We start from the raw sequence: 15,538 nt of genomic DNA on the forward strand, positions 1-15,538 counted from the left end.
TTCCTCTGATTGGAATGTGGCACAGGAGACAGAAGGATGCAAATAGATTGATGCAGACGTTTTTCGAGTCTTTACTTTACGGATGATGACTATGAGACTAATTCAGATGTTGAGTTCTCTTTCTATAACTCACATTTATTTATCATCAGTGTCACTGCAGCAGAAGTCAATTTTAAATCCACTCTGTACTTAAAGGATGTGTCAGTCCTTGTTGTGAACAGGGTTCGGTACCAAACGCTTTGAGAGTACCAACTGAATTCTGACAGTACTACTGAGTACAGATTCACTTAAAATCATATGATGGCAAATTTGGCCACTTGAGAATCAGATGAAAGAGCAATATTCCACCCAATATTCATAAATAAAGCCAAAATATTACAGATACGAACCCTTCCCTCTTGCAGCTGTGATCACACTTGGTGTGTATTTTGACTTTTAGTTCGCCCCATATTCTATCTGCCATGACCTCTAATGCAGTCAGCCACAAGGGGGCGGGTGAGATATTTTGTCCTCACGTCGGAGGAGCTGTAATTTTGTCCTTCTCTATATACAGTCTATGTGAGAGAGTGACACTGAGAGAAATTGAAAGAGAGAGCAAGACTAACATGAGATCAGTGGGTGGCAGTGGGTGGCAGAAGAAGAAGAAGAAGAAGAAGAAGAAGAAGAAGAGACTAACATGGCAGCACAGTGAGTCAGGTCACTGTCCCAACTGTGGCTACACTTTAGCAAAAGATGACGAGGACTACACGCACTGCAGTATTTTTGATGTGAAAAAGCAGAGTATGCGAGTCTGGCAAATCTGACCTGAGGAAACTGTCGGTCCCACACAAATCATTGCATGTGCTTGATGGATTGAAGAAAGACAAATCCCTGCAGCTAACGTTAGCTGGTTAGCTTGGACTGTGAAACATTATAAGAGGCATAATTGGGTTCTGATGGGTAATTCATTTGCAAGAGATTTTTTTATATCCTAAAATTTGGTGTGTGTGGAAATATTACAGTAAGACCTATGCAACAATGTACGAAAGACAACGACATCAAAGAAAATATAAGTGTTGCTGTGGTAAAAAGTTTGCTATGCTGCCAAACTGGTTCAAAGGTGAACAGTATAGATATAATTGTTTTGGACATTAGTTATCATTTAATCCCAGTAAGGGGCCTCTGTGTCAAATAGATGATGTATGATACATTAATAGAGTCGGACCGACCATGTGACAGCCCATGGATCCCTTTCCTTCCATCAATCAATGGACTGGACATCAGCCTGCATGCTGTGTGATCTTGGCTTCCAGAAATTCTATATAAGAAATATGTAATGTTTGTCAATCGTTCTACGAAACTTGACTGACATGAATGTGGTAAGATTATGTTAATATATTATATAAAATATACACTACTTTTCAGTGATTTGTTCCTATTTGTTTTTGCATTTATTAAGTGGTTCAGATCCATTTCCAGCACAGTGACCAACTCAAGTGTTGATTTGATTGGTTTCCTTTATGACAAACAAAGAGAAGACAACTTCTCCATTTTCATTTTAGGACAGTCAAAAGGAAGTGGATGTGTGTGTTTCCATTTACAAAATGTTTTTATCAATGGAGCCAACAAACTAAATGAAAAAGATTGCTTGTCATTTCCAGGACAGACCATTGGAGCATCATGTGATTCAGGGCTCCAATCATCAGGATGACATCTGCTTGTTTGTCAGTAATGTCTGAAATGCATCAGAATGTTTCCAAAGTTATTCATATGAGAACTTTCCGATCTTCCACCAAGAACAGATTAATATGGAAATATGCTCATTTCCAAAAAGCCTTTAGTTTAGTGTAATGAAGTGTTGATGAAAATCTTACATCTGAGACTTCTGATTCTGCCACAGCAACAACATCCAAACTGCCAGAAATCAGGAACAAAAAGGCTCATATTGTTTTTCCAGGTTTAGAGAAACAGTTTGAATTTCTCTATTTCACTTTCATTGCTTTTTGAGAGTAGATTAATGGAGGAGTGTAGAGCAGAGAAAGATCTTAGCAAAAATCTTACATTTATATTTGTGGTTTTAGGAGGGGGTGTCTTAAACAGTTAATATATATTCACCCCGTGCTTCAGTGTAACATCTTTGCCGGTTTCATAAGGTAAACACTTTATATTCAAATAAAAAATGAGATGAACAGTGTAAAGCTTTTGAGGTGATGATAAGTTTATACTTTTTCACTTTAGAAAGATACAGGCTCCTAGTTTTTCCCTTCTTGGATTTATGTTAAGCAAAGAAAACCTTTTCCTGACTACGGCTCCACACTGGGCCTTCACACATGTGACTGTACCCAAAAGATGAAGTGCATATGCAATGAGCTGTTCCTGTAAGTTTAGACATCTAAGAGTTCTTGGGATGAAGCTAAAGCTTGCAGTTGGTAGGAGGTGGAATAGACGACCAATCCCTACTGCCACAGCTTCACACTGGGAAGTCCCATTCAGCCACCATGACCCTGACAAACAACTGGTAGCATTATTACAATGGCATGTTATCAATTGTTTTTCTGACATTTTGATATCTTGTAACGTGTGCTGTGTGTTCATTGGTCTGTCTGGTTGAGGGGAGACATGTGATGATTGGTGATAGCAGCAAGGGACCAGTGCACTGCATCTGACCAGTAGGAAATAAAGGAGAAACCCATCCCACAGAACATCTGAACAAAAATCAGATTGAGTCTTTATTGCAACTTTATTTTCTCCTCTGGGCCTGGATGGTGAACATAACTAAAATGTTCAGGTTGTTAATGTATGGTGTTTCCATCCATGCTGCTCAATCATGAGTCAATTCAAAATGTACATAAAACGTTGAGTGGAAATACATTCGCGGTAAACGGATTGCATTTATACAGCACTTTGCTATACTTAACAAACACTCAAAGCACATCCAGTATGAGTCACATTCACACAAACACATTCATACAGCACCTCTATATATAGCACACCACAATCTCATCCCATTCACAGCCATGTTTCTGTGTCTTCCTTCAGGATTCCTTCCTGGACGACCCACTCTAGAAACATTTAAGCGATCAAACAGAATAAGCAACTTGATGAGGATGAAGTGTCTGTCAGTCTACCAAATGCTATAAGTACTCAACACTAAGAGTACAGAACACATAAACTGGTGAGTTCCTCAGGCCTTATTCTTTCATTTTAACTCAACACGGTTCTTGCTATGTTTCTTTCCAGTCTGTTACGTTTCAAAACACTTTCACTCGACAAGACTCCACAATCCTGCTCGGCGATTTATCTCAGGATGGAACAATCAAGCAAAGTAGCACAGCAGCTCCTGTGTGGAGGAGTAATAGTCAGAACAATAAATTGGAAAGACGAGATCTCATTTTAGTCTTATTAATCCATGGAAAAAAATTTGTAGAAAAGCTCTCTGTTTTTTCTGCAGAGAAAAAGAAACTGCTCATAGTTTTCTGTTTGTTCTCTGCTCTGATGAAAGCCAAATGAGTACAGCTGAGTTTTAACTGTTCTGTAATTAATGAACTGATCCATAAAATCATTAAATGTTTCCCCATCAGCATTGATGACCACAGAGAGGAATCAAACGTTAGATGCTACTGTATGTTAGACAGGATTAAGTAGAGAGTAACAGGACCAGGAGACAACGAATGAAATAAAGCCAAAGTCACACAAAAATATCTGCAAGTTGAGTGAAATTATTATAAATTATCGAAAACAACTCAAACGTCTTATTGTTTCCTGATTCGACTTGATTTTAACAGTGATACATAAGCTGAATGGTTACCAAGGTATGGTTGCTTTTTGGTCAATGGCGCGTTCTACTTTTCCCATAAGGCAACAGTCTTTCATTAGACCCTAGCTCAGATATGCCCATTGATTTTCATGGAACTATGCAAATCATGTGCAATCAATATTCCAGTATGGGTGTTCTGCTAGAACTATGTTTATGTGGTGTTCAAAATAACATTGGTTTATCCTCTGGGGAGTAAAGATGAAATCGGGGAATTTTACTTTAAAAATCTAATAAAATAAAGACATATTAAGGAATCATCCTCTGGGCACCATGAAAGCTTAAATAGTAAATGTTCAGAAACAGAATGTGGCTACGCCAATATGTGGATGGATGGATATCATATTATGTAGTATGTAACATAGTCTATAACAAACATGTAAGGCTTAAGATCAGTGAGGTGCTCCTTACCTGCCATGTCTGTAGCGAAGGGTCTGTCCGGTCTCCAGCCCGTGTACCAGCCCACCACTTTGCCCCCAGACACCAGGGGGCGCTCGTAAGCTCTGCCACCCACAAATCCCACAGGCCAAACGGACACACCTCGAGTGCTTCGCATCTGTGGAAGGGAGAAGGGAGAAGAATACCTGTTTAGATATGACATACACAACTGCAATCACTGGCGCAGATGTACACTACAAACTAAATCTTCCAATGTGAAGATGAAAGACCATTGGGAAACCTGTGGGACTAGTTGAAAGTATGTGTTTGAGAAGTTATGACAGACGTCTAAGGCCACGCTGCTCATTCGTCCATATTAAATTTTCCCATCAATCGCAATGCGGCTTAGAGGACTTGACGGCTGAGAGCAAAGGGAGACATGCACCCAGATTTGGAGCAATAACGGTGAAGAAAGTCAGTGATCCGACTTGTGACGTTGATCTTTAAATGAATTACTTGTGTGTCAGTTTGCATGAGCGATTAAAGACTGGTAACTTCATGGGAAATGTGGGTGAGGGCAGCATGCAGAGACTCTGTGGCTAACTGAATAGAGGACTGAATGAAACTGTGCGGCGCCGAGCTGCCATCCATTGCCCCAGTGAATGAATTTGCACACAGCCAGAAGCAGTGCGACGAGAAATAAGGGAGGGGGAGAGAGAGAGAGTGGGCAAGATAAAAGACAGAGAGAGAGGGCAGAGACCAGAGAGAGCAGAGGGTGTGAGGACAGCAGAGTTCTAGTGTTGGAGTGAGACAGCTGTATGTGTAGATGCATGAATGTTTGTGTGTGTGTGTGTGTGTGTGTGTGTGTGTGTGTGTGTGTGTGTGTGTGTGTGTGTGTGTGTGTGTGTGTCTGTGTGTGTGTGTGTCTGTGTGTGTGTGTGTGTGTGAGAGAGAGAGTGTGTGATTCTATTTTCCAGCACAGGCCACCCTGCAGCCCGTTCACTCACGGCTCCTCATCGCTCACCCAAACAGCCTGGAGCCAGTCGCTCATGACAAAAACAACAGAACAAAACCAAATCAGTAAGCAGCGCTGCATTACCGCGCCCAGACGTCACGCTGACTTCTAGCTTTGAAAGCAAGAGGGAAACCAATCGTATTCACGGCCCAAGACAAGGATTTACAGTTCTGTTGCAAATAACTTCCTAGCAACCGTGAAGAAAGTGTTGGAGCTGAGGACATGACATGTGTGGCAGGAGAGTAAAACTACCACAGAAAATGTACGTTTTATATATTCACCAGTAAATTATTTCGGCACATATTCTGATGTGTTTTTCCAGCTTGGCAGATGTTAGGAATACCAATGACAGCCCAGTGAGAGGTGTGTATGTCCAATACGGTTTAGGAAAGGTTACAGTTGATGTATTAGTGATTGGGAGATCTGTCATTGACAGCTTGATTCAATTATATGAGCCCTCAGCGAAATGCCAGAACTCAATAACAGTAGCAGGAGATTTGACTGCAGAAATTAACACACTGCAAACTGCCAGTGACTTGGGTACGAGACCCTCTGGTACATATGGTTAGTATTGTGCAACATTTCTCGTCTTGATGACCACTCAAAGCACTTTAAAGTACAGTTTTACGTTCACCCATTCACATACACATTCATACAGTGCATCTATTAGCAGCACTTTGTTGTACTATGAGCAATTTGGGGTTCAGCATCTTGGCCAAAGACACTTGGCATGCAGAAGGGGAATACCGGGGATCGACCTTTAGGTTGGAGAAGACCAACCTACCCCTCAGCCACAGCCGCCCCAAGGGAACCGTTGACTTTAGGTAACGCAGTGATTTTATTGAAGACATAATGGCTTGTGTCATGGTCCTTTGACAGGTATGTTCAGTTTATTCTTAAACCACTGGTTGTTAAAAAATTTCAGAACACCCTAGAAAGATCACTTACAAATTTATTACATAAATAATATGCCAATGTGGAGCCCTATCTTACAACTAGTGCAAATGCAAAAAAGCTGAGCATCTATGGGTGTGTTGTTGTGGATCTTGTGATAGTGGAAAGCAATCACACAAATGGACGTCAAATCTACCATTATAGATTCACTCTGTAACATGACAGTGAACTCAAAAATAGAGAAAAAGATCCATCTCCAGTGACAGGAAGTCTAAGCAGTCCTGCAATGAAAGGTCTGGACCCCTAAAAGATCAAATGAAGAGACAATGAGTCACTGAGACAGATATTGTGGATCTCTGGTTTGCCTTTTCTCCTGACTTGGCTGTTTGACTTCAAACTACATTTATGTTGAATGGAAGCAGATTAAACTGTTTTCGGAAATGTAAAATGTTTCATGAGCTGGGAATCCTGTTCTTTGAATCCATGTAGTCTAACAACGGTTAGAGAACAAGAAAGTGACATTTATTTGCATCAAACTGTCAGATGTAATAACTTATTCCTCTTCCATTAAATAGCATGACGTGGAGCCACACTGAACAGAATGAAGGAAGGCAGATATAATTAACATTTAGCATCTGGCCTTATAGCAACCTCAAGTAGAACAAGGAGCATCTTCTCCTCTTCTACCCTTTCATTTCTCTTCCTTTTGCTCTGCACCCGAATACATCTCTCCTCCCCGAGTCCCTGAACAACGCCTGGAGCATTTAAGCCCGTTCCCCGTAAATACTGTGCCCCCTTGAGTTTGTGCAACACCTTTCTCTCTCAGGTCATTTTTCAAAGCCTTTGGTTTGTTAAAAAGACAGAGGAAAAGAGAAGCAGAGAAAGAGGAAGAAAGAGAGGCTCACTGTGCGTGTTGGTCGTTCCCAGTTCGTTCCCGGTGTACGATCGTTATTTTGGCTTAGCGATTAATTCCTAGTTTGACTGCTAATGATCCCCAGGTTCGACTTGCTCCGCCTCAAAGCTCAGTACACTTTGACACATTATTAGAGAGAGTCAGATTGGAAACAGAATCCATTTGCTAACGTTTTCAGAGAAGGGCTGGCTGGACTTACAGGGGGCCTAATCTTTATCACTTTGAATATTTGATTCTGGCTTTGGTATATTTTTGTTCTGTTTAGTCTGCTGTTAGAAACAAAATAACCTCAAACTATATGATATCCGTCTTTGTTGTCTTTAACATGTCAGAGTTCACTGCAAAGTTTTTACAGTCATTTTGAGGCACTGTCAGAGTGCATTTTCATTTTTTCAGCAGAAAAAGCAGTTTCTTATTTATATCCTTTGGAAATGTCATGTCTCGCAGATGGAAGTATTGTTTAATCTCTAAAAACTCTATAAACACTAAAGATGGCGACATGAATCTAATGAATCTATATTGTAGATTATTGTTAGAATCCACAAAAGGTAAGATAAACCAAAAAATGATGTAGTAAATGACAAATGTCATTGAGATTGTCATTAAATGTTGGTTATCACAGTCATTACATGTTGAATCTTAAAGGTTCTGCCTTTAAAGAAACAAAACCTTAACTTTGATTGTCATTTAAATGCATGTCCCCTTACCACTGGGCGGCACTCTTATAGAACGTCCACTAGTTGAGATGTTGTGCATAGAGAGGAAGAGAAATGCAAGATGGTGAGTGCTCTCTACTATACCGCTGCTGTTAAATAAGTTCTGTTTTAATTGATTGTTAAGGGAAACAGTGTGTGAATAACTTCCCCATTGTCTTTTTATTCTAGTGACTTGAAAAATATATATACACTTTTATTATCATTTCTGTTTTGGTCTCCCCAAGGTCCTGAGGGAATTGTTGGTCTTCAGCAGCGTAGTGCTTCACTGATAACCAGCTAGTGAACATGTGATCTGTGTCTTTAAGTGTTTGGTGCTGAACAAGTGCAGCTGGTCAGAATCTGATCAGAATCTTCAAAACAATGAGCTGAAAGACGCAAACAATTTAGGGGAAGTGAAGTGTTATTATTTTTCTAGACTAAGGGAAACCCTTAACATTACTCTGTAATTTAATTGATTGGTTACATAAACATTTGATGAGTGCACTGGATTGTTGTAGTTGTTTAATGTATCTTCGCTTTTTCTGGCTGTTTCCCTTGTTGAAAATTTAGAGGCAAAGACCAGTGACAGCTCAGCGAGTTCTGCACCCAACCCATCAGATGCAGGGTTTGTGTTAATATCTGATGGAAGCAGTAAGATGTCAATAATTCATTCTACAGCCTTGTTAAAATGACGTCTGCCTCAGACAAATGTCCGTTGTGCATTTCCAAATTGCATTAAATGAGCGAGATAAACACTGTGGCCTGGCAGAAGCAGGGTCCATCAACAGCTTTCTCTTTTTACTACTTTCACTCTTGCTGTCTTTATAGCAGCTTTCATTCATCCATTATAACTGGACTGTTTCCAGGCTATGTAGTTATGTGTGTATAATTTGAGTCTGTCTGTCCTCTATGCAGGTTCTTAAATGACTCTCAGAGGCATCCAGGTCGATGCATTCTAGAATCAAATGGATGAATAAAAATCACATTAAAATTAGATGTTAAATTTGCCCGTAGCTGGTAGCGCCTTCGCTTGTGATCAGGAGGTGTTCACCATCAGTTTCATTGAGCACAACTCTAACAACATGATATTAAAGGATGATAAAAGGTACTTTTGTGCTTTCTGTACAGTTAAAGTCAGAGAGGTGCTGTGTTAACGTCATGTGGGGAAGTCGCTGACTGCAGATGTTGTCTATATTTTTATTATCATCAACAACTCAATGTCAACATTTTAACTGGGAGCCAAACAAAGCTGTGGGTGCCAGTGGTTCAACAGATGGTGCATTATTCTGCTAGCTAGCGCCTGCCTGCACATTTTCATGCCACCATCTGCAGGCTACTGCTGGCACAGGTAAAGTTCGCAGGACAAGCTTGTAGTTATACCTTTATGTATACAGTTGAGGCAGGGTGAGCACACAGTGCAGTGCATGCTGGTATAGAGCAGGTAGAATGAAAAAATATAAAATAATGTGACAGGAACAGACAAAAAGAGAATAATAGACAGAATGAAGGCTTGTTTAAAGCCAGGTACTGGATTGAAACTTCAGAGAAGTTTAAATGTTGTTTTATTGAGTTTTTAACATTTGTCAATGAGACCACTCTAAAAGCAGATTTTTCTAAATGAGGTCTGGTAAAAGTGGAGGCAGCAGCACGTCATTGCTACACTTATATCTCAATCGGACATTTTCTTATGCACCCATACATTAACCAGCGACACACTTTTCTATAATGTTACCAGCTGTTTCTTCTAATCAGTGTTGTAAGTACTGTTATTTTGTTGATCTGTATTTTTTATTATGTTGCAAAAAATTCTTAGCTGCTGATGATCTTTTCTCCACGGGGGGAAGAACACTTAAACACAGACTAATAAGGATAATAATAATTTAATAAATCCAAGTTAAAGTGGCTTCACACGCAGCAAAACAAAACAGGTGAGTCATAAAATCATCAGATTTTCTAGACATTAGTTCAACAGACAGTTCAAAGAAAATCAACATTTCAATCCAAGTAAGATCAGGAAATGTTCTCTGATAAAAGTACGTATTAAGGAGAAGGAACTTAAAAGAGATTACTGAGTGGCCAACCTGATTTCCTCAGGCAGATTGTTCCAGAGCCGCAGGGCCCAAACAGTAAACCCTTTTCAGCCGGAGGATCTGGAGCAGATGAAAGTCCCTTTGTCCGAGGAGCTTAAGGTACTAAAGTGCAAAGCATACTAAAAAGTAAAATACATCTTAGAGAGAGAGGCCATGAGGAGCCTTCAAATAAACAAGATCTTCTGTTGAAATCAGTAAGATCTTAAATTCAAGTCTAAAACCTACTAGGAGCCTGTATAAAGAGACGTGGTTATATATTTTATGATTGGTGCAGAATGACATCTTTGGCTTGTTATGCCTGAAACACAACATGAGAGGCAAATGACTGAACAGAGCTATTTCCAGTGGAAAACCAATGCTGAGGTTATCAACATAGTAATATTTCCCAATTTGTAGGTAATAAAAGTCAGGAAATAAGTAAGTCTTCTTTGCTTCTACATAGATGTTGTGCTGAGACGCCCAACTCTCTCATGTATGTGTGGATGGAGTGAATGATCTTGTCATTACTACAAGATCTTTGTAACCTCGTTTAGATAAGCGCTATACAGATAAAGTTATTAATATTACTATTATGTATAATACTAAACTTTTATGTCTATTCAATTTGTGTAAAGGGATAAAATGAATTGAGGAACCAGTGTATATTTTAATTTTCACTGAAAGATTATCGGAGTGTGGGCTTGTACCCGTCACATATAAATATCAATTGACCCCATTTTACTTTGTTCACTGACACAGAGGAAAGTGAAAAGAATGCATCAATCAAAGCTCAGCTCTGGGAAAGGAGGCGATACGACATGAGATGAGGAGCTGGAGCGAAACAGGGAAGGTGATGGAGATGAAGATGAGAGAGAAAGAGCAGGTACTCTGCAACAACTCTCACTGAGATGAAATATCTTAAATCAGATTTCTTAGAGGGAGGCTCTGATTTATTTAAGTCTCTTCCAGAATCCAGCTGCTCTGGGATGGAACTTGTGAATAAGCTCGGTCCTCTCCTGACTTGGCAGTTGGAAGCGTAGCTGTGGATGCAATCCTTTATCAGCTAAATGCTAACCAGTGGTTTGGTCTCTCTGCTCCTGGCTGTGGCCCAGACTCTCCTCACTGCCAGTTCGGAAATAAACCAGGAGCTCGCTCTATCTTTTATTCATTGATTTTACAATCATCTCCTGCTTTTTACTGCCAAAAAAACTCACTTCAAACACTTCCTGCTGTTTCAAAGGGGTTATTCCCACTTTCACCTCTTATTGTTGGAAATATTGAGCTTTTATCTGAGAAAACAAAGTTTACCGTGTTGAGGTCCCACTTAGTTTTACAGCATCTGAACAGCAGAGACTCAGACTTTGGATTCTAAGAAGAAAAAAAATCAATACAACCACGAATGTAATCCTCTGCACATAAAGTGTTTGTGTGGGTGTTTGTGCATGTGAGAGCGCACAACCCTTTTATGAGCAGTGTACAGCTCTTTTAAATTATTATAGGCTATTTTTCAGAGTAGATAACAACGAAATGATAAAGTTATAGAAATAAATGGCTCTATAGGCAAGAATATACATAAACAAACAAAGAATGAATGTTATTCTGAAAATATATATATATATGTTTTTTGAATATTTGTGATTATTATTTACAGAAACGTCCTTTCTGGAATAACAGCAATATGAGCTGGCAGCTGCACCTGATCGCAGCCTGGTATTGTCTGTTCGTCCTACAGTCTATATGTGAGAACACAAACAACTCCGCCAGAAAACCACAAACCACAGAGCTCACCCTTATGATCGGGTTTGTCATCATGAACAAACAGCTTCCCCACAGAGAAGGAAAATAGTAACTGTTGCTGTGAGAGCACACACTGGGATTTTGTGGAGAGATTTTTCAAGTTGAGATTTTTCAAGCTGCTGCAACACCCGAGGAGAACACATCTCCTTGGGGTGTAAAATTAATTCTGTTGGTCTACACATGTTTTTTGTCGCCTTTGAAGCACCTTCACATTTTACTCATAGTTTATTGGAATTTAATGCAAAATAAATAATTACCTTGTAGGGGATCAATAACATTTTACATGAGCACACTGTTTGTAAGCGCTTTGTTACCTTGTTTAGATAAGTTCTATACAGATACAATTATTACTATTATTATTTTGTATTATTATTAACAGTTAATCCCATTGTTTTATATAAATTGAGCTCAAATTGAGTTTTCTCTAATACCTCTTTTATGCCAAAATTTGTTGGCTGTGCGGAGAGCAGGAGGGTGAAATTTATAGTTTTCCTCTTTCGCGCAGGTCATGATGTATCCAGTGCTTCATTTGTAAATCACAAGGTGCTGGAACGCTAAGTACATATGACAGCGCAGGTACGACGAGCACAGGTCCCGGAAGGCACATAAAACGACTCTTAAGACAGCACACATATGCCACTTACTATGCAGTGGGACTTATTTAGGCTCTACTGCAGTGACGGTATCAGTCTTTGTATCAGTGATTAATAAAGTGGCATCTTGAGCAAAGGCGACTACTGTGTCCAGCGGAGAAAACGAACGGAACACACACACACACACACACACAATTTGTTAAATTGAAGGCAAATTCAAGGGACACCACGGCTCCTCTACGCACACGCTGCGCTGTGAGGTTTTGGGAGCTTCTTTACGCAGACGGATTATTCTAAACTGCAGCAGTTTATAACACGTCATTGAGCTAATATCTACATTTTACAGTCTGGGCTGTTTTACATTATTATTTACACCTGATATGTGTGGATGAATTTTAATGATTTTTTTTTTGTGGAATACTTGATGCGGCCCAGCCTCACCCAGATACTGCCTCCAGTGGCCCCCAGGTAATTTGAGTTTGAGACCCCTGGTTTAAATGCAAATGCAATATCAGAAAAGGTGCAACATCAGCATCTAGCTAATGCAGAGTCATTGTACCTGGGAATGATTACAGATTGTATCCATTCACATTGCAGACAAAAGTCAAATGTAAATGGATTTGTGACCAGTTTTCTGACAAGTGAAACATATCATGCTGCCTTGCACGTCAGAAGCAGGCATTTGTGCTTCAGGTCTAAATAGTAACAATCTGTTTAAAATGTATAAATGTCTATTTTACTACATTTTGTTTCCAAACGTTACGCCTGGGCCACACTGGCTGCTGAATGGCTTGCTTTTTATTCCCACGGAAATGTTAACAGATTAAAACTGACAGAGCTGCTCTTCTGGTGATTGACAGTCTCTGTGTTTTTTTTTCATGTCTGCTAGCGGTTCACAGCAGAATAGACAGAGAAAATTATCTTTCATCACAGGTTCAATGTTTATCTGCCGAATTATTCACAAATATAAATGTTTGCAACAATTCCTGTACTGTTTCAAAATAAAAGCACTTCCGAATTCTCTCTCTCTCTCTCTCTCTCTCTCTCTCTCTCTCTCTCTCTCTCTCTCTCTCTCTCTCTCTCTCTCTCTCTCTCTCTCTCTCTCTCTCTCTCTCTCTCTCTCTCTCCCTCTGTCGCACACACACGACTGATGAGCAACATGTAAATACCAACCCCCTCCCACAAAGCTGCTCTAAAAGGTTCACTGCTAGTGCAAAAGCAGTAAATTAACACAAATGTAGCAGTAACTAACACTTTGCGGTGTAAAGTAGTGCGGATTAAAAAACAGCTTTTAAATGGGCCTCAACAAATGAGATTATGGGCAATGTAATCAGGGATTGGTATTAGGTCAGATTATGTAATTACAGATGGAAAAAATTATGTAAGGGTGCATCAAAAGGGCGTAGCCTATGAGCTACTACATGATTGACAATCCAAAAATACTCGGCATGGAACACACAACAACGTTGACAGCACAAGTAACACTCATACATATGGAACCAACCCACAGCTGCGACACCGCGTCAGTCAAACATCACAACTGCTGTAGAAAGCTCCAGCACCTGTCAGTCAGACCAGTGATAACAACATCCCACACCGCTGCTCTGAAATGTGACAAACAACTGAATTAATTATGTTAACAATGTTAGTTCAGATAAAAAATTATAAATCAATAACAGCATAACATGTTCAGTTGAATTTCCTTGTTTGGGCTTTTTTCCTCTCTTTCTTTGAGCTTGGTCTTTCAGGATTTCAAGATTTCACATTCAGATTTAGTTCTCACTGAAAACGCTGCACTCACACCCAAATATAATATCCCCTGCTTGGGCTTAGATTGTACGCGCTCCAGCTTCAGCTCTTCTCCCTTGTCTCATGCTAGAAAATCAGGTGTAGTGAGAAAAAATGAAATTCCCCATCAACGTTTTGGATACTTCTACTGTTGGTGCTGTGCAGGGGGGGCGACAACCTTGTTTTATAGATTCTAGCAACAGCGTATGTAAAATTTGACATCCTTGATCATGCCACTGCATGTCCTAGATCTGCTGGACTCCTGCTCCATGAAGGTGTCATGGTTTCTCTTTGTACACCTCAAAGCTGGAGTAAGCTGTGGAAGGTGGGATATGAATATGGTTACAGTACTAGCCCATGCGGGACTCTCAAAGATATACGGTAATGCTCACACACACACAACAAGGGAAGGACAATTTCACTTGTCAACACTACACCTGTCATTCTATTGGTTAGGGAATTTGACAGACATGTTGCTCAAAAAAGACACAAGCACAGAAGAAAAAAATTGGAGATCAGATGTTTCACATGTGCACTGAAGTAGCATTAGTGCGAGGAGAGGAGCTGAAGCTCTGCAGGAATACTAAACGCAGGGAGTTTGCATGTCTTCTCTGGGCCCTCCAGCTTCCTCATTATTAATATGGATATGTTCATCAGAGGGTAGACGCCACACGTGAAACATAGTTTCAGCTCGGTCAGTAAACGTTTGCTATTTACAAGTAAACAAAAGAAAAGCTGGGGGTGAGAAAGACAGTGCTGAGATGAATCACATTTCATTTGACTTGCAGCCAGGACACTGTCTGTGGGCACCTCAGTTCGGTAATCAACTCTGTCTCCCTCCCCTGCAAACACATAGGTGAGAAGTGGATTGTGTGTACACACAAAGACTCTTAATGATGAAGTTTATGAAATCCATTATGGATGTTCTCGTTTCCTGCCTCCTGCCCTGGAGAAAGAGCCGTCATTGTGTTGTTTGTGCACTGGGACGAGTGCTCGGGTGGCTGGGTCGGATGTGATTTTAATCAAGTGTATTTTTATCTGTGTGTGTGTTATTAATATGCATGGCAGAGGCAATCGGAGAAAGGGAGGGAAGAAATGAGCTGGGAGAAAATGAATGAATCAAATTAGAGAGGCCGGGGATGGGCTATGAAACTGTGATTCAATGGTGCATGATATGTGTGCACGATGAATGCTTTATGGGTTTATGTGAGACCAAAATAATATTAAAGAGGTGAAGAGGTGTGTGTGTGTGTGTGAGAAAGAAAGAGAGAGAGAGAGAGAAAGAGAGGGAGAGAGAGAGAGAGAGAGATTGTCTGCAAAGTCACAGTGTTTCTTTCCAGCAGGTGAACTAGCTGTCTATAACTGATTCAGTGCACAAATCAATGTTTATGGTAAAAATGCAGCTGTTTTTGTTAGTGTAGGTCAGAAATTGGCAATGAAGGTTTTTGGGGAAGTATTTATGTCCTTTCTTACAAATACAGAGACGAGAATAACAGTATTAACTCTCAAGTCTGTGTTCAGAACACACACAAAGCATGAAGCCAGAGAAACATGAAAGCTCCCGGAATGATTATTTCCTGGTTTATAAAAACGGATGTTTCTA

The 15,538-nt window shown here is 40.1% G+C and overlaps 1 protein-coding gene across 1 annotated transcript in view; it reads right to left on the minus strand.

The window, feature by feature from the left end:
- b3gat2 (beta-1,3-glucuronyltransferase 2 (glucuronosyltransferase S)) overlaps window positions 1-15,538 on the minus strand; it is a 53,658-nt gene that overhangs the window by 28,062 nt on the left and 10,058 nt on the right. The window contains exon 2 of the mRNA XM_062401483.1: window positions 4,205-4,349. Within this exon, the coding sequence (XP_062257467.1) occupies window positions 4,205-4,349 (145 nt within the window). The remainder of the gene's footprint in view (window positions 1-4,204; window positions 4,350-15,538) is intronic.

Source organism: Platichthys flesus, chromosome 12 (assembly GCF_949316205.1).
Source record: "Platichthys flesus chromosome 12, fPlaFle2.1, whole genome shotgun sequence".
In the NCBI taxonomy this organism is placed as follows: Eukaryota; Metazoa; Chordata; class Actinopteri; order Pleuronectiformes; family Pleuronectidae; genus Platichthys; species Platichthys flesus.